This window comes from Candoia aspera, chromosome 2 (genome assembly GCF_035149785.1).
Source record: "Candoia aspera isolate rCanAsp1 chromosome 2, rCanAsp1.hap2, whole genome shotgun sequence".
NCBI classification, from domain to species: Eukaryota; Metazoa; Chordata; class Lepidosauria; order Squamata; family Boidae; genus Candoia; species Candoia aspera.
Window position 1 is genome coordinate 15123427 of NC_086154.1, and position 18955 is coordinate 15142381.

The 18955-nt window shown below is 44.0% G+C and overlaps 1 protein-coding gene across 1 annotated transcript in view; it reads right to left on the reverse strand.

The window, feature by feature from the left end:
* Positions 1-3377: 3377 nt before the first annotated feature.
* Positions 3378-18955, reverse strand: part of CLIC1 (chloride intracellular channel 1) — a 32750-nt gene continuing 17172 nt past the window's right edge. Inside the window, exons 2-6 of the mRNA XM_063291289.1 lie at positions 6724-6833; positions 6358-6483; positions 6144-6250; positions 4550-4731; positions 3378-3738 (exon numbers count right to left, since the gene is read on the reverse strand). Of these exons, the coding sequence (XP_063147359.1) occupies positions 3577-3738; positions 4550-4731; positions 6144-6250; positions 6358-6483; positions 6724-6833 (687 nt within the window). The 3' untranslated portion in view covers positions 3378-3576. The remainder of the gene's footprint in view (positions 3739-4549; positions 4732-6143; positions 6251-6357; positions 6484-6723; positions 6834-18955) is intronic.

Genomic DNA, 18955 nt, shown 5'->3' on the forward strand with positions numbered 1-18955 from the left:
ACCTAGAGAAGAACGTCTTCACTTTTAAAAAATAAACTTGCACAAGAAACAGGTATGACATCAATTTGAAGGAGCAGAACCTTCAGCAATGTGAAATAGACTGGGTCACGATTTTTGGCCTGAACACTTGAGTTCTCAAAGTTGTGTCTAGTTTTGCCAGTGAAATTTTGGAGAGTCAGGCATTTGTAGTAGTTAAGGCTACCGTTTCTAGTGGAACCGTGCCAGTGCTTTGATGGCAGATGCAGGACCCGCCACAACTGCTTTAATGTCTCACCAGGCCTGGTTCTTAATTCTTCAGTACAAGTTCTTCAGTACTTTTCTGGAAGCATCATCCATTCTGGGTTCTGCTTACAGTTCATTGAACAGACATTTGGTGTAATGGTGAAGGTGATCAGGGAAGGTTCAGATCCACATTCAGTTTATTGGATAACCTTGGGCCAGTCACCATCTCTCAGCTCAACCTACCTTACAGGGTTGATTTATAAGGGGAAAATGGGGAGGAGGAGTACTATTATGTACCCTATTGTAATGGCATGTGGGAAAGACCTTGGGAGACGGGGCGAAGAGATGCTGCCAAGGGAACAGTCAGGTAAGAGAGGGCGTAGCCCACAGCTGGATAGTGGGTGGGGCAAGAGGCTCGGAAGGGACGCTCCCTAGTTTCTCGGGCTGTAAGAGACAGGGGAAGACTTGTACTTTCAGACTTGCAAGATTCTGTTAAGGTAGCTTTATTGTAAAGCTACCTTAACAGAATCTTGCAAGTCTGAAAGTACAAGTCTACTTTATTGTAAATGGTCCTGTTTCCTGCCTGGTGAGGCTGACACCTACCTTCAGCTGCACAGACAGACAGACTTAAACCTAATGAATAATAAAACTCTCTCCTCTTCTTCAAGGTGATTAGACAGTGAACAGTTTAAACTCACAGTTTTTTTTCATGTAACGGGTGGTTTTCAGAAAAAGCAGTGACGCTGGTATGACCCAGCATGCTTCACAGACCGTATGGGGATCTGATTAGATGTCTCTCCTGACAAAATCTAGTGCTTTAGCTGAACTACTACTTTAGTTATCGGCTGCGATATTAAAAACTTTTGTGAAGACAAGCTTTGTTGCTGCTTGTTTCCAGGATCCCTTCTGCGATGTTACACTTGCCTCTTCCCCACCATCTCCCCCCTGGATTGCTTGAAGTTTGCCACATCATGTGGCCCATCGCAGAAGTGTCTCACATCCACAGCGAAAGGTCACAGAGGTGATGCTACAATGTTTCTCACTGTTTTTGCAAAATGTTTAATCTTTTGATCCTATTCTCTCAAAGGCTAGGGGAAAAAATGGAGGGCGGGGCAGGCAGGAACACCAATCCCAACTCCACCCTTTTGCTCTTTCTGCTTGAGAATTCCGATTGGGTCAACACAAATGGACATCAGAAAGGTACCTGAGGAACGGGAGACAGACCAAAGGTTCAGGGAAATCCTGAAAGATTGGGTCAAGCTCACATCCAATGAAATGGAAAGGCCATGATTGGACATGCATGGTATTCGTAATGATCTTCCATCTGGCCTTGACTCCCGTCTCTCCCCCAGGTGCCCTTGAACTGGTCATCCACGAGAAGACCTGTGGGGATCCTTCCATGTGTGGAACCCGTGGCATTCGAACCATACTGGGAGTCAATTTCACCTACAGCACTTTCTGCTGCTCCACTGACCTGTGCAATGGGGTTTCTGGGGAGTTCAGTAACTTCTGGAAGCTGATGATCTTCACCCCACTTCTGTTCATCCTGGTCTATCTCTGTTAAGACAGTCATCTCAAAAGCAGCCTCACTGAATGGTATGTGATGGCACTGCAGCCCATCACTATCTATGGTTACAATCTCTGTTTAACTCAATAGTCCTGGGAGCTCAAAATGCTATAGGGGGGTCTCAGGCACATCCTTTCCTTTTCCTTCCCTTTCTTTAGATAATTTCTCAATTTTGCAGAGGGAAAATAAAGAATTTTTTTGAATGAATGAACGAATATCTTTATTACGGTCTCTGACCAGCCTTTACAATAGAAGAAAATAGTTTAATCTAACAAATCATTATCAGGAAAAAGGAAAACAATAAAACAGTGAAACAATATATCTAATAAAAAGTTTTACGCAATTGTATAACTTGATAGAAATATTTGGCCAGGGAGTGTAGAGTCAGCATCCCTTAAAAAGAAATAAACATAAAATCTATCAGTATGCTCCTCAAATTTAGAGATGATTGGGGACATCAGAGCATGACTTGGGGCATCATAAAAAGGACACCATATGAGGACATGGGGAAGAGTTTTTGCCTCCCTGGATCCACAAGGGCAAAGTCTCTGTAAATAAGGAGTCCCATGAAATCTTCCTGCCAGCAGTGGTGAAGGGAGGGAATCAAACTGGGCTCTGGGAAAGGCCCACCTATATTTGCTTAAATTAAAATTGTATAGATACCCTGCAGGAGGAGGTTTGTGGCTATCCAGAATTTGACGACAGAATTTGGGAGCACTGATAATTCCAGTATTTCCTAGCTGACATGGACTTTAGCCCCAACAACTTGGGATGATGAGAATTGTCTGGAAGAAAAGAGGTTGAATTATCACTCAAGAATCCAAAGATTCCAGGCTGTGGGAAGCTGCTTCAGTGATATCTGATTACAAACGAGATTGGAATTTGAGAGTCACTGGGTACTTTCTAGCTAAGATGCTATAATTTAACAGTATTAATTACCACAATAGTCTTTGTAAGACAGAGAACACTCACTGGATAGGTAATGAAAATCTTCCCCCAAAACTGAAAAGAATGCTTTCTAGGGGCCATTTTAAGGAATCCATGTTCTTAAGACTTCAACTGTAAGATATATTACAGCCTGCAACTGATTTTTCCCCCCAGCTACAGACAAAGTGTTCAGTGGGAAGAATCACAGATCAGTTCTGACCTGGGTCACACATAAAGCTTTGGCTGAGGAAAACTAGGCTCAAATCCTGGCTACGTTTGTGCACTTTTCTTGGCAACACTATGGAAGTGGCTTGCTCTTGCTTTCTTCTAGAAGATGTTTTGACTTCCCAGCCTACCCTACAGAACTGGTATCCCCTGGTGGTCTCACCTCCAAATACTCAACAAGCCCACACTCCCTTAACTTCTGAACTGTCAAAGCAACACTGCCTGCTCTTCTGGTCATCAAGCACAAAATGCTGAATAACCTAAAAGGCAGGATTGGTACACAGCTTGCTCCATCGGGTTTGCAGAATTGTCCAGTGGGATATCTCCTCATGACAGAAGCAACTCAATAGTCCTCTGGTGGCCATAGTATCATGCAACAACTTATAATTATTTCCCCCTCCTTTGGCAGGGAACAGGTAAAACATTAAACTTCATGTTTTGAAAAATGCGTATTTTTATTTCATTCTTGCTCATATTTAAATTCAAATCATTTTGTCCCTCCAGAAAACAGCATTCCCCCTGTGCTGCCTGCTGCCAGGCATGAACACGTATGTTAAAATACCCTTTGATAACCCCAAACCCCAAGAATCCCCACCAGGGAAGCCCTGTGTCCCTTTTCCATGTTTAGAAGTTTACTACTTCAAGGCTTTGGCAACCAGCTCATAAGCTAATTCGATTTCTTCGTCATCTGGGCAGGTGCTAGCAAACTCCTCACGGGCGTACGCGTTCTTGAGATAGCGGTGGATGCCACGAAATTCCTCAGGAATGGTAAAGTTGCGGTATTTCTTGCAAACCACCTGTTGGAGATGGACAACCGTAACTTATTTGCAACTTCAACGTATTGATCGATCAGGCTTGGATATGGATACGTTCTGTAAGGAGGGATTTGGCGACTGCATAGAATTTAGACCCCGAGTGCCTTAGCTTTTAGGAAGAACCGTTTTTAGCCCGTGTGACTGCCAAAATTAAAGGTAATTAAATTTGAATGAATGAATGAATAAATAAATAAATAAATAAAATATGCTGATAGTGAAATCTCAGCTAAGGAGGAGCTGAAAAGATTTGGAGGGAATCACGGTGGTAGGCAATAGTCAGACCTGAAGCAGGCATGAGTGCTTTGAATCTGATGTGGGAACCCTGTCTCTGTCAACCGTTTCCCTCCTTTTCCTGGCCTCGCACAGATGCAGCATGAGCTCAGGAAAACATGGGCTGGAGTTAAGGAGACAGCAACAGGTGGTTCCATTCTGTTGCTGCCTCCCTAATTCAAATGCGTATCTCCCTGAGCTCACACAAGCCCAGGATAAGGCACAGCTTTAGGGAACGGCTGACAGAGGGAGAAAGGGTGCACACCCCAAATATGAAGTGCCCTTCCCACTTCAAATCTGAACACGGCACTCAAACGGTGGAGCTCAAATGCTCTGTGGAGGTCTCTGTGCCTTCCTGTATAAAACCAGAAGCTATGGAAGTAAGACGAAAAGTGTCATTCTTCCAGCATTTTTTCCCCGAGTGGATAACTATATGCTTCTGGGAAAGGAAATCACCCCCTTTATTTTAGCTGCTGTTCCCCATGATAATGCACAGGCACCCTGTCTTTGAAAAGACTTTCACCTTGACAATATGGAGCTTGGGCAGCAGATTGCAGTCTGCCAACGTAAGTTCATCTCCGTCAAGAAATTTGCGGTTGGACTGGCCTTCATCTTCCGCGCTGTTCTCGTCCACCTCATCAGGGAGCGGTGCCATCAAATAAACGTCCAGCACTTTCAGCGCTTTCAGCAAACCTTTCTCCAGGTCTAGGAATTGAAGAGTGGTGTAGGAAGGAAGAGGAACAAGAGGGACCAATGAAAAATCCAAAGGAGAAGACTACACGGCTGGAAGGATTCAACTGGTAACTGGACCGGGAAAATGCTCAAAGGCTTAGAACAAGAGGAACAAGGGAGATGTGGAGATGTGGATACAGGAAGCCAAGAGTACCTGCAATGGTCTGTGGGAATGACCTTGGGAGACAGGACAAAGCCTTGCAGTCTAGGCAATGATCAGATAAGAGGCAGCTGAGCCCACAGAAGGAATGGGGGCGTGGCAAATGTCTCAGAAGGGACCCTCCCTAGTTTCTTGGGCTGTAAAGGGAATTGGGGGGGAGGGGGAGAAATGTACTTGCAGTCATGCAAAATTCTGTTAATGCAACCTTACAATAAAGACAGAGCTAGTACTCCTGGGTGTACTTCTTGTCTGGACTAACTTGCAAGGTTGACAGTATCCAAGAAGAAAGCAAATAGGACCGATTCCATCTATAGGATTTATGGGGTGAACTCAAAATGGGGCCATAGCAGCCAGTGGGATATCAGGGACAATGAAATGATGAACGCTTATGATCTGTTTCTTTTTTAAGACTGTTCTTATTGTTTTTAATGGAAGCTGCCCAGGGTCATTTGGAGTCAGGTAGCCTCTGAACTGTATTAATTAAAAAACAAAGAAAAATAATGTCAAAGAAAAAAGAAAAAGATTTAGCCAGTAAAAATTAAAGACAGCAGGTCATGAAAACAGAGAAGTAACTGACAGGCAATTTCACACGTCAAAGTGAAGTCAAGCATGAAGAAAGTTCCATTACACACTAATGAGAATGGAGTTGAAAGGTGAAAGCCGCCCAGAGTAGGGTGGCTTATAAATTAAAATAAATTAAAATAAAATAAAATAAATACACACCCAATGAGAAGCTCCACTTGGGAACTATTACCAAATATTGCAGGGTGGAGTGCTCTTTCTTAGAATTCTGCCAGCCAGCCATGCCCATTTTCAAGTTGGTCTATTCCATTCCGCCCTCCGTTCACTCTCCTTCCCCTCCCCAGACACTCAGTGTTTTATAGGCAGTCCTCATTGGCTACTGGGGCTGACCTCCCCCAATTAGAGTGTTTCCTTAACCTTGTCCACACACACACACACACACACACTTTTGCAAGTAGTAGGTTTCCCACAAATATACTTACTTCCTCGTGTTTGTTATCCATATATTGTACAACTGACACTTTGTGGGAAATGAGCTGAAGAATTTTGAATTGAAGAAGAGAAGCCAAAAGAGAAAGAAGAAAGGGAAAAAGCAAGGTTGAGGAACACAAACAACCAGGAAGCAAGAAAAAGGAAATGAATTCATAAGAGTGAAGCACTCACATAAGAACAACAATCAGGACTTGTGGCCCAAGATACTCACTGGAGTTGAGGGATGGGATTGAGTTCTTGATATAGGCAGAGAATTTGGCAAAGACATCAAGGCCAGCTGTGTTGGATTCGGGGTTACGAGCAGCCAGCTTTGGATATCTAAGGAAGAGGCAAAAAATGATAGGTTTGATAACACTGTATGAAATTCCTTCTATATTCAAAATTCCACTTTGCCAATCAGCTCTATGACTTTGTTTAGTTCGTACTTAGGAGGGCACAGAACCTCTTCCAGAAATTCTTCAATCTTGTTAGTGTCCGTATGGACCTCGGTCCCATACATCAGGAATGGGAGCTGGCCTCCAGGGCAGAGCTTCTGCACTGCTTCAGTCCTCCTACAAAGAAGAGGAAAATGTAAGTAATGAAAAACAGCTAACTGAATTTAATTTAAATTGGATATGCAGTTTGACTAGACCTACCAACCTACTTCTTTCCACATGTTTGGGACTTCAGTTCCCAGAGCTGAATGGGACCTAGCTGGGATTTTTGAGAGCTGAGGTCCAGAGTGGAATGGAGAAGGAGGGTTAGCCAGTAATGTCAGGGGAATAGGACAAGATTAGTGTTGTCTCACATACCTTTTGGTGTCCACTGTGGTGACATTGAAGGTCACTCCCTTGAGCCAGAGAACCATAAAGAGTCGCTGGGAGAAGGGGCAATTCCCAATTTTGGCTCCATCGCTGCCAGCCTGCAAAAGTCCAATCCAAACATGGAGGCTTGGATATAAGCATCAAACCCTAGTTCACAGTTCAGCAGAAATTGAGCTACAGCTCACATTCGGCTGGAATTGGTAGCAAGAAGAATAACATCATTTCATTTCTCTGGGTACAGTAATGGCAATGCCAGTTTGAGAGCCAGTTTGGTCTAGTAGTTAAGACACTGGGCTAGAATCCAGGAGACGGTGAGTTCTAGTCCCGTTTTAGGCATGAAAGCCGGCTGGGCGACCTTGGTCAGTCCCTCTCTCTCAGCCCAGCTCACCTCACAGGGCTGTTGTTGTGGGGAGAACAGGAGGAGGAGGGAGTGTTAGGTATTTCTCCACCTTGAGTTATTTATAAGATGATGATGATGATATAAAAATTAAATAAATTAAAAAATTAAAATGCCTCAGTTCCTCTAACAGATGGTAGGAAGGCTGGAGCAAAGTTCTACTCAGCAATCCCTGCTAACACCACTAGATGCTGCCATTTCACAGAAATATAGTAAAATACCCAATCTCCCTGGAATTGCTTTATACCAGCAAAAACCAAACAGCAGTACATTTGAAAACTGAAGCCACTTTTTCTCTTGGTCCTACTGCCTCCTACCTACACACACACACACCCTTTCCTGCATCCTTTCTAATTTTACCCCCACCCTCCTTATTTCTTCCAAAATGCCTGGGATCTCCACTAATTCTACCATCATCTTTTTTTTGAGGACACTTTTTTCCTTCTAAAAAATCTTGGCTTCCTTTTTCCTTCTAAAAAATCTTGGCTTCTTGTCACCTGCCTTCTCATTAGGCCCAAGTTGCTCTTCCTAAGACCCATTTTCCTTTTCACCAGGGATGGGCAACCTGTACCCTGCAGGCCTAACTTTAATGGCATGTGGGAAAGACCTTGGAAGACTGGGCCAAGAGATGCTGCCTAGGGAATGGTCAGATAAGAGACAGCATAGCCCGCAGCTGGATAGTGGGTGGGGCAAGAGGCTCGGAAGGGACGCTCCCTAGTTTCTCGGGCTGTAAAGGGGAAGTGGGGAGACAAGTACTTTCAGACTTGCAAGATTCTGTCAATGTAGCTTCACAATAAAGTGGAATTAGCTCATCTGGTTGTGATTCCTGTCCGGTTTACCCAGCGAGGCTGACATAACTTTTATTTTTTTCCCTACAGCCCATTGAGGCTTCCCTGACCACAGGTGCAGAAAAGCAGCAGCAGCAGAGTTTCCCATCATTTAGAGGCAGGAAACTCACAGAAATTATAGTTTAAGCCCAATATTAACTTAATGTTATTTTTAATCTAAAACTTCCGAAACTCCTCCCACAAACCCCAGAGGGATAAAACTACCATCTGCTCTGGCCCAAATACATAGCATGGCTCTACCTATTTTGCATTACTACCACTTACCACCAAATACCATTTTGATGTATCCTCCAACCACAGAGAAGTTGGCCAGCCATTTTACAATCTTGTCTCAAACCCACCTGTTATCTGAAGTCTCTGCTTAACTCCTTTGATCCCCACTTGCCTCTCTATTCCCAAAAGTACTATAAATTCCATGGACAAAAACAAGTTTTCTTGTTCTTTGCATATGCCATAAAGCGCCATGTTCTAGGGCTGTGCGCCACTCCAGAAATACTTTGGAAGCATGCAAAAGTGTGAAATAGCACCTGTCTGCAACCCTTTAAAGCCACCTTGGCTTTTTTGGGGAGTGTCTGTTTGCCCTCTGCAGGTGTCCCGTACTTCCAAGAAATGGTGTGACTGTACATGCTCCAAAGCCCTTTTCTAAAACGGAATCCAGAGCCCTACCATACTGCGGTGCATAAATAGACAAATAAATAAATATATGCCAGTTACCAATGGATCACACTGCCTTAAAATAAATGGACAGTAAGAAGACCGTTAAAGAAACTTATAAGTAGGTAGAAAAAAGCAGTATTGAGGTGATTGTTCAATTTAGAGAACAGAAAGGATGCCTTAAGAAGTAAACCAAAGCATAATGTGATTTGGGTGTGCAATTCTATCCTTTGATCATACTGGGGACAGAGAACTACAGCCCCAGGCCATATTCCACAAACATGTCACAGACAAGCACAGGGTCTACCCAGACTTCTCCGTGAGTGCCAACACCAAAGCAGGTCAACAGAGAGAGAAAGATGCTCATATTTAGAAGAGGAGAACAGGTATTGCAATGGGAGTAGAAGACCAAATATGCACGTTCCTGCTCACCCATGAGTTATTCTTCCTGGGCCTGAAATACCCCAGAAGGTTTGAGATGCAGTGCCTTGCGTAACAGCCAACCCCCAAGACGCAAGGGGAAACTGAAGATCATTTCTCCTCTAAGTTAGAGAAGACAGCATTTCCCAAGAGTCTGAATTACTGGCAATTTTTAACAGGGCCACTCAGCCTTTAAAGAAAATTGTATCAAAGAAGTTCCAGCTATGACTATTGCAATTACTGATAAAAGAAAGGCTGGATTTTTTGCTGTCACCGTTAAAAATTGCATCTCTGCAGTCACAAAGGTTACAAACACCACCCATATCAACGATGAGTCCTCCTGTTATGAAATGGGCTGAAAATCCAGCATTAGTCATCAGGTGATATGCTTTTCATAGCTCCTTCCAGGAGAACACGGTGTAACGTCCACTAAAACTTTATTTTCCTCAAGAGGCCATGGCAACAAGACAGGCTTGTTAACACCAAGCTTGCTAGCAGAACTACAGACCTGCAACTGGGTTTCTTTTACTAGGAGCTTACAACTTTTTTCCAGCCATGGCATCTGGAATTTATCATTAAATTACGTAAAAGAAGGAAATTACGTGGGCTCATTAGATAAATAGTATGTGGTTATTTCTAGTAACTCTTAATGGATTTTTGCTGATTAGGATGGATGATAAGGTTTATTGATACGTTTATTGAGAACGGGGTGAGAAATGGGGCAGAGATTGTTGTATTTTAAGAGCTGGTGATAAGTTGTTAAAATTATATATACTTGCTGAAGAACGGGGAAGTTACTACTTTTTCTTTTTTCTTTTTTCACTTTTTGTAATAGTTTCATCTATATATTGTAATCTTTAATAAAATCATTATAAAAATTATCATTATTATTAGTAGTAGTCGTATTACATAGTCTACCTCATAGTTTTGATTGGATTTGTATTTTTGACTATCGAGTTTAGGATAGCTAAAGAACATTGTCACAGCATGTGCACAGGTCCAAGTCATGCAACTTTTCATAACTGGTGAGTTGAGATTCCCTCCATTCCTCCATGCATCCAAGAGCTTTTCCAGATCTTTGGCAGAGCACCAACTACACCAATCCTTATTAGCCCCACCACTACTTTCCTTTTCCGCATTTGCTCAATTTCCACTTGATTACTTATTATTGGGTTATTCAAATTTTATTTTTTAATGTGACAAACAAAGGAAGCGTGTGCGCACAACAGGTGTGTAATGAAGCCAACTCCCTGGCTATCTTGAAGGCCTTTTAAGATTCTCCAGCTGCTATGCGTTTTTATTTTTTGTGTGTTTTGTCTTTTTAAGTTTGTTTTAGTAATTGCATATATTTTTATTTAAAGGTGTCATTGCCCAAAGTCATGGATGTGAGATAGGTGGCCATATAAATTGAATCAATCAATCAATCAAATAATTAAGGTTTAAATCACATTATAAATTACAATTTGGGAATAACTTTTGGGGGGTTCCAGGGGAAGAACCCAAGGTTTTTAGGCGCTCAGTAGTTGCAGCCCATCTCTTTCTGGTGCTCGGTGGAATAGATAAATCCTTCCCAGGTTGCATACACATTGTGCTAATGTGCATCAAAGATGCTACTTGAGACTTGATTTATACCAAGGCTGGCAACGACTGATAACTCGGAAGGCAGCCAAAAGAGAGGGCCTTGCTTCCAAGTTTCTCCTGACTGTTCCTTCTACCAGACAGCCCTCATGGGAACAGCCAGCATGGAGCATGGAGAACTCCTCTTAGCAACAGCTGTCAAGGAGGGGAGGCTTTCTGCCCTGGCATTGTACAGCGATTGCAGAGATAGGCAAATCACACTCCCACAGGCCTACAGCCGTCAACTGCTACTATGGGAACAGACTGGTTTCCCTCAAATCCACTGACTAATCTGGAGGCTACGGAGCACATTTGCGCATCCGGAGAGCACTTGCATCCCCTGCTCGGCTTTGCAGAGAGGCCAGGTTGCCACGGAGACACCCAAACAGAATGAAGCAAGGAGCACATCAGCAGGCAAAATGGCCGCCTTACAGCTGCCACCCGTGCAGTTTTGATGAATGGCCCATCTATGAGAGATGGGCTTTGCCTAGTGCGGGCAAAGAATAGAGTTGACCATTTTTGACAAATGGCATAATTACAGCAGAGGAAGAAGGCTCCTGGAGGCACCCCCAAAAGATGGAGGTGTCATGGTTATTTTAGCCTTCCCACGTGGAAATTGTGGGGAAGAGGAAAATAACGCAAGCATGAAAGACTCAGGGAAGCGGCATGCGACGGGCCGGGTTCAGACGCTGCAGGAGCAGATGGCTTATTTGCAACTTTAGGCAGCTGCCCGCTCCCGGCAGCTGCAGCTCAGTGTTTCAGATGAACCCAGTGAATCAAAACACTCATGATTCCCCTTCCAAAATAGGGAAAAATGACTCAAGGGAGGGTGGGTGTTAAAGGATGAAATGGGTGTCTTAAACCTCTGGTCATTTCACCCCTTAAAGGCCCCATCCTCCCCAAAATGCAAAAAAAAGCAATCAAAACTTCAGGCCCTCTCCATTCCAAGGGGCTTTGGGAACTATAAATGGAAGTAGGGGAGCTTACAGATTGCTCATCTTGGAAACTTCAAAATGTCTGGACTTCAACTCCCAGAATTCCCCAGCCAGCAAGCTTGCTGGCGGGGGAATTCTGGGAGTTGAAGTCCAGGCATCTTAAAGTTGCCAAGGTTGAGAAACACTGGCTTAGGGTGATTATTTTTAACTTAGAAATTCTTAGAAGAAGGGATCTATTGGTGGAGAGGGGGAAAAATTCCCCCCAGATCACCCCTCCACAGCCTTTTCATCCTTTTCTATCTAAAACTACTTCCAGCGGCTTTAAATGGCCACTCTTCTCCCTTAACAGTTCACCAATTATAAATCATCATCTGTCGTTGTCAGGGACTACTAGATTTAATTTAAAACTACTCTTCCAGTGGCTTGGGGTGGGGGGGTGGGGATCCAACCCAAAACCACAAATCCATACATGGAGAAAAATATGCCTTTCCTGGAACTTGATCAAGCGAGAATGAACTATAAAAATAATACCTCGATCAGCTGCTGGGGTAAAGTGGTGTGTGAATATTTGAAGAAGGGTAGGGAAGGCGTTCGAACCAAAACTACATTATTCATTGTGGTTTGAGCCTGTCTGTTCTGATCTGCAGGAAGACAGGGGCTTCCCAAGCTGATCTCATCCTGAGACTGAGAAGGGTTGCCAAGAAGGAGAATTTCCATTCAGCTGTAGACAGGAAATTCCACTCTAAGCTGTCAGAAGCTCCTTATGCGACCAGCCCTTGACTTATCTTTATTCAATGCATTCCCTTTCCAGAAGCATTGTAACTCCTCCACCAGCCTGCAGCCATTCCACTGCCTAGTCTGAATCAGGGGTGCACAGCTTTGGGGGGGGGGGCAACAGCCACACTCGGCTTTTAAGTAGCATATCGGGGCCACAGTCCAAAAAATAAGCGAAATCGGGGGGGGGGGAAGGTGGATAGAGCCAAGCCAAAAACTTTATTCCAAATTTAATTTAATGCAATTAACAGAATTACTCCCCATTATATTTAATAACTTCCCCATTCTATGAAATTTATTTATTGAATTCATATGGCCACCCATCTCACTTGCATGTCACCCTGGGCAGCGTACTCCGTTAAAACACAACTAACAGTCACAACCTTCCACCACTAAAACCAGTTAAAAAAAACAGTTAAAAACTACAGTTTAAAGATAGATATATTAGAAGTTACAATTCAGTGGCAACTCTGAGAGAGACTTTAGAGACTGCACCCATGACTTCCAGAAGTCATATGTGGCTTGGAGCTGCTAATCCTGTCCCCGTGCTCTAAATCATCAGATTTCCCCCACCCTAACTTTAAAGATTCCAGGAGTCCTAGCCCTTAATTTGCTTACCAAATCGCACTCTCTGACCAGCCCTTTGTTTTGCTAAACAAAGGATGGCAGATCAAGGACAGCATCCAAATTGGTGTACCAGAATTCTCCAACACTCTACATCAACTTGGCAACTTGAAGATGTATGGACTTCAACTCCCAGAATGCTGGCTGGGGAATTCTGGGAATTGAAGTCCACACATCTTCAAGTTGCCAAGTTTGAAAAACACTGCTCTACACAGAATACAAGCAGGAATTCAATAGCAGGAGTTCAAAGACTTTGCCTTTTGTCCTTTCTGGATCTTCAGCCGCAGACTCTGGTCTGTTCCTTTGGCAAATATCTCCTTTATCTCAACTGCTATGCCTTACACCAGGGAGGAACAACACTTACTCTTTCAAAAGTACATTCCTCTGTGTAGAGGTCAGATGGTACTAAAGGCTGAAAAGCAAGGAGTAGGTGGAAACAGACTCTAATTATCTCTGACACCTTTTTCCTCCTCTTCATAGCACCCAGTTCTTCTCTCTCATTCCATTTCACCCCAACCGTACACTCAAAGGAAGCCTTTTGAACTCAGCTTTCAGGGAGGACTTTAGAAATCATGCTGAAGTCCACAGCATTTGGCCACAGACTATGCAGCTCTAGGCCTGCAGGTTACCCTTCCTTGCTGTATACCAGCCTTTCCCAACCTTCTGACACTGGAGGAACCCCTGAAATATTTTTCAAGCCTCGGGGAACCCCTGCACATTCAGTCTCAAATATAGGTCAGAAGTTACAAAATTATTATATTAGTTTCATGGGTAGGCCTGTATATATGTATGAACAGTGTTCTTAAACTAAAGAATGAAACATACCTCTTTTAACGTGAAGTTGCCTGAATTTGAAATAGTTTTTTAAATAAATTGTGATCTCCCAGGGAACCCCTAGTGACCTCTCACGGAACCCTCGTTGAGAAACCCTGCCTGTGGATTCCTTCTAAACTTTGATCTACTAAAGCCTGCTCCTTTCCTATAAAGGAAGCCTAGTCAACCAGACAACCAAGGACCATGCCTATGCTACAGTGGATGGAGAAGCTGCATCATTAAAAGTGGCAGATCTTCAGCAGGCTTTGATGTGGCCTCCTGCTTGCTCAAGAGAACCTGCAGGCACAGCTAATCTCAGTTTGGCAACCAAGAGACCCCCACCTTGGCATGAGTTGAAGCTGTACACAAATACCTGGACCGCAGCCCTACTGGGCTTAACCTATGCTAAAAGAAGGAGCCTTTCTGGCATGAAAAACTTCTTGATGACAAAGGCATTTCTGGAGGTGTGTCACTTCAGGGTGGCTAAATATAGACATAGGTAAACAAGGAACCAGGAGCCCCAATTTTTCAATTTTCTCCATGTGCAGGTGTGTGTGCATGCACATGCATCCGTGCAAAATGAGAAAGAGAAATGTATGGAGGCTTTATTCTCAGCCTCCACCCTTTGTACTAGCCTTGCTGACCTTTTCAAGACAAGGGGATTAGCCCATTACTTGTCTCTAGTCTTATATTTATGTATTTGCATTTCAAACCAGGACGAAAGCAGCAGAACCTGAAGTCTATATGTATTTGTGGGACTGCCTTTCTCCTATTGCTTCTGCCCACCCCACCAGATCTCGTAAAGGCGGCATGCTTCAGGTCCCTTCTATTGAACAATGTCATCTCTTTGGGCCTCAGAGCTGTGCCTTCTTAGTGGAACAGAATCCCCCAAAGCAGTGTTTCTCAACCTGGACAACTTTAAGATGTGTGGACTTCAACTCCCAGAATTCCCCAGCCAGCAAGGCAGGCTGAGGAATTCTGGGAGTTGAAGTCCACACATCTTAAAGTTGTCCAAGTTGAGAAACACTGCCCTAGGGATTCGGATGGCCCCAACCCTGTTAGCTTTTCACAAGGGATTGAAGACCTGGCTGTTCCTCCAGGGATTTGGACCAGAGTGGAGATGAGCTCTTCTATCATGGATGGTTAATAGTTTATCCCAGGGGGTTATGTTGGGGAAGTCGTTTGTTTTTAACCCTGTAACCCACCCAGAGTCACTTGCATAAGAGGGGAGGCTATGTAGATGATATAAATAAATAAACATGACCTTTCCAAAAAGGCAAGCCGAAATGGCAGAAAAACAATGTTTGCTCAATCTAACCTCCTGCTCCAACTTGCCTGCTCTTGTCTCCTGTTTTGGGGCCTGGGGACAACACTTGAAAAGTGGAAAACTTGTTGTGGGGGCTCTGAAAACGGGTTGCCCTAGACAGAGTTCCTGCCTGTTTAAAAATGGGGAGGCCTCTGCGGTAGATGTGGCAAGTCATAGAACCCCATTTTCCAAAAGGGAACTTAATAAAGTTAAATCCAACCCCACAAAGCTCTACCACCTACAGCCCATCATGTCTTTCTCCTTTATCCCGGGCAAGCTTTCAAACAAAGCACTGGGCCACAGTCGCCCCTCATTTTTATTTTCTAAAAACACTTATGAGACCTACAGACAAGCTTGTGAAAAAAATGAAGCTATAAGCTGACATTGTACCTCCTGTTACATTTTTTTAAACTAAAAGTGCCTTAATTAAAGGCAGGAGGAGCAAGGAGGCTGATGGATGCCCAAGAGAATGTCCATGGGTACACCGGTGTCCCAGTTGGGTTGCTCAGTAAGTCCGATCACCCCCAACTGCCGAGCCTTGCCCTTGCGAACTGTCACCTGAGACACCTGGAGGTTACCTGGTTAGAAGATACCACAATCAAGGACCTCAATGGCCTCTGATTGTAAGTGCTGAAGACAGCTGGACAGATACAGCTCAGATTCACAGGTCAATGAGCAGCCTCTGGCTAATTCAAATGAAAGTACAGTATTATCTCTTCAGCTCAGGTCTTTGAGTGACACCTTGCTGGCAAAAACAGTCAAGTTCCATGGACCTGTCAGTCAAAGCAGAACACCTGTGCCTGCTGCTTATGCAAGCTCATGGATGGTTGAACCCAATCTTCTAACCCCAGATAGCTTTTCTGCCCAGAATCCCCTTATCCCCTTACTAAGCTGCTCACATCACAGTACATAGTACTCAGGCAGCCTGCATAAATGACCCAGATATCCTTGATTCCTGCCAATCTCCCCTTTCTTAACCTACTAACTGTGAAAAGAACTGCTTTCATATTGGAAGCCAGCTATAACCACTGCAAGGGCAAGTTGCAGAGAGAGCTTCTTTCAAGGGGTCTGAGTTTGGCTAGGTCCCCTACCCCAAGAACAGCCTCCACCTGCAAGGGGGGTGTAATAAAGCACCTGTGGTGGGGGAAAAGGATGCAGAAAATTGGAAGCCAACATTTTGCAACAGCTGGAGAAAGGACATGCAGCACTTAATGTCTCACACCGCAGACCCTATCAACTTCTTTTCACGCTCTGCTTGCCCTTGATTTTCAGAACCCTTATCCTGACTGCAATGCCCACCCACAAGGTAGATTTCCCAAGTGGGAGGGAGAAGGCAGCAGGAGGGTTCACGTCAGACTATAGTTTGTTTCTTTTCAGTTTACCACTGTGACTTCCTATTATGTATAAACCAGGCCACTACGGCTTACTCCTCAATCACAGTTCAAAAATCTTCTCTCTGCCTGATATCTGACTGCACTCAAATTCCTCTTAATCTGGGATGAGAATGAGGAAGCTCTCTGCCATGAAGCTTGTCATGAGTGCCGTTGAGCTGAAGACATCAGCACAACGGCACACATGACAATACCTAGGAAGCAGAGGAAGGGACTTAAGATAAGCAAAGCTCGCACAACAACAGACACAGACCCCGGCCGGATGATTCAGCCATCAGGACACAAAAGAGAAAGAAGGAAAGACAAAGACAGGGCGGATCACGAGGCACACCTGAAGCTGTCAGCAAAGCGCAACGGAGATCGCCCAGCTGACAGCAATCACCGGCCGAAGGGAGAAACAGATTATGGGCAATCCCGGGGCACCAGCAGGGGCCCCGCAACCCTTCACCTACCGGCACGGAAGCATGCAGGACTAAGGGGGGATGATGCAACCCAAAGTGAGGGGGCGCTGACCGGCGCGGGGTATTTAAACCCCACACCGGCGCGCTCCCTTCACTCTCAGCTTTTTTCTGATCCAGCACTACGCTGAAATAAACCTGAACCTGCTTTCCCTGAAACAGTGTCTGTGTTTTACTCAGCGGTAGGCAGCGTGTGACAAAGCTAAACTGGATACTTGTAAGGCTTCTAACATTTCTAAGCGGCAAAAATCTGGATCATGACCTCCAGATGGCAGCAAAGAGAAGCAGAAGAAGCTGTTCCTCTCCTGCCACCTAATGGCTCTCGGGATTTTTGCACCTGAGAGTCTTAGATTTATCCTCAAACTAACCAAGCTCAGAGGGTTGCTAGGAGGAAAAATGGAGGAAAAGAGTGAGTTCTGAACACCATCCTTGAGGAAGGCAAGGATAAAAATGTCGGGGAAATAAGATGCGCAAGTGAAACTGTGCTGGGTGTGATAGCAGCAAAGAAAAGGGTGTGTCAGATGTCAGCAATTAGTCTTTTTGGGCAATTGTGTAGGCTTCATGTCCTGTTGAGATCCTCAGCCAATACCTGTAATGGAATGTGGGAAAGACCTTGGGAGACAGGCAAAGAGATGCTGCCTAGGGAACAGTCAGATAAGAGAGGGCATAGCCCGCAGCTGGATAGTGGGTGGGGCAAGAGGCTCAGAAGGGACTCTCCCTAGTTTCTCAGGCTGTATAGGAGATGGCAGGGAATTTGTACTTTCAGACTTGCAAGATTCTGTTAATGTAGCCTTACAACAAAGTAGAATTAGCTCATCTGGTCGTGTTTCCTGTCTTCCTGGTAAGGCTGACAATACCTTATCTGGCCATGAATTAAGCTTAGCAGCAGGATATGTTTTTAATTTCCTGCAATGCTCCCAGGCTTTGTGTGAATGGCCACTCCCAGGTTAATGTAACTAGAGAAATGATGATATAGGAGCAGGACCATTGACAGCCACATTGTCAAAATGTCGAATTGTTCTTAGATGAGTTTTAATAGGATCTGAGGTCAGATTCAGGAAGTCTGACATACAAGGCCAGCAATTTAATTCTATCCTATTAAGCTTCTATTGACCGTGTATACTGGTACTTCCGAAGCTAATCGCATCTTAGCTAATATGAGATCTACGTTTCTCTTTCATTATGTACTCATTTTATTTGCCCTCAGTAAAAGCCCCACCCTTTGCAACATACAGTACAAAAATAAAAGAATTCAAAATCACAACATGGAACAAGTAACTATTTATTTGCTCAAATACAACAGTGAATCATTCTACCTGGATCTGCTCCAATAGTCTCAAATGCATCCAGCAATTGATCCTGCATCAAGATTAGTATTATGTCCGAATAATTCCTCTTACACTCTGACTTAAGAATCAGCAACTTAATATGGTTGAAAAGAGCACTAGAGGAAGAATAAGTACACAAGCAAAGAGCCTTGAATAATCCTTAGTTGACTACTGTTTTGTTCACACGCGGTCTACATTTTTTATCATGTTAACAAAGTAATTTCTAACAGATTAGCTCCAGCTATACAAATGCCTTTTTTTAAGAGGGAACAGTGAATGTTTTGTAATTCTTTTAAGCTTATGAAAGAGAATATCTGCAGCTCAGGGTTGAACTGTGGAGTCCTTGGTGCTCTCTGAGCTTGGCTGTTTGCCCTGCTGATGTTACCTAGTCGGGTAATGAAACATTTGCAAGCAAACAACCAAGCTCAGAGAGCACAAAGGACTCCGCTTTTAAGCTTATATCTGTAATAGGCACATTCCCAAACAACGCACTTGATGAGGTGGGCGGCTACAGAAATTAAATAAATAAATCTGTTTATTTTAAACACTGGCTTTTGAGTCAGTTCTGTTTGGGTTTAAACTTCCCAATACTGTCTGTGCTACCTGGGGTTGATGGAAGATTACCTATCCTTGCTTTATAGTTGGTAGAGTAGCT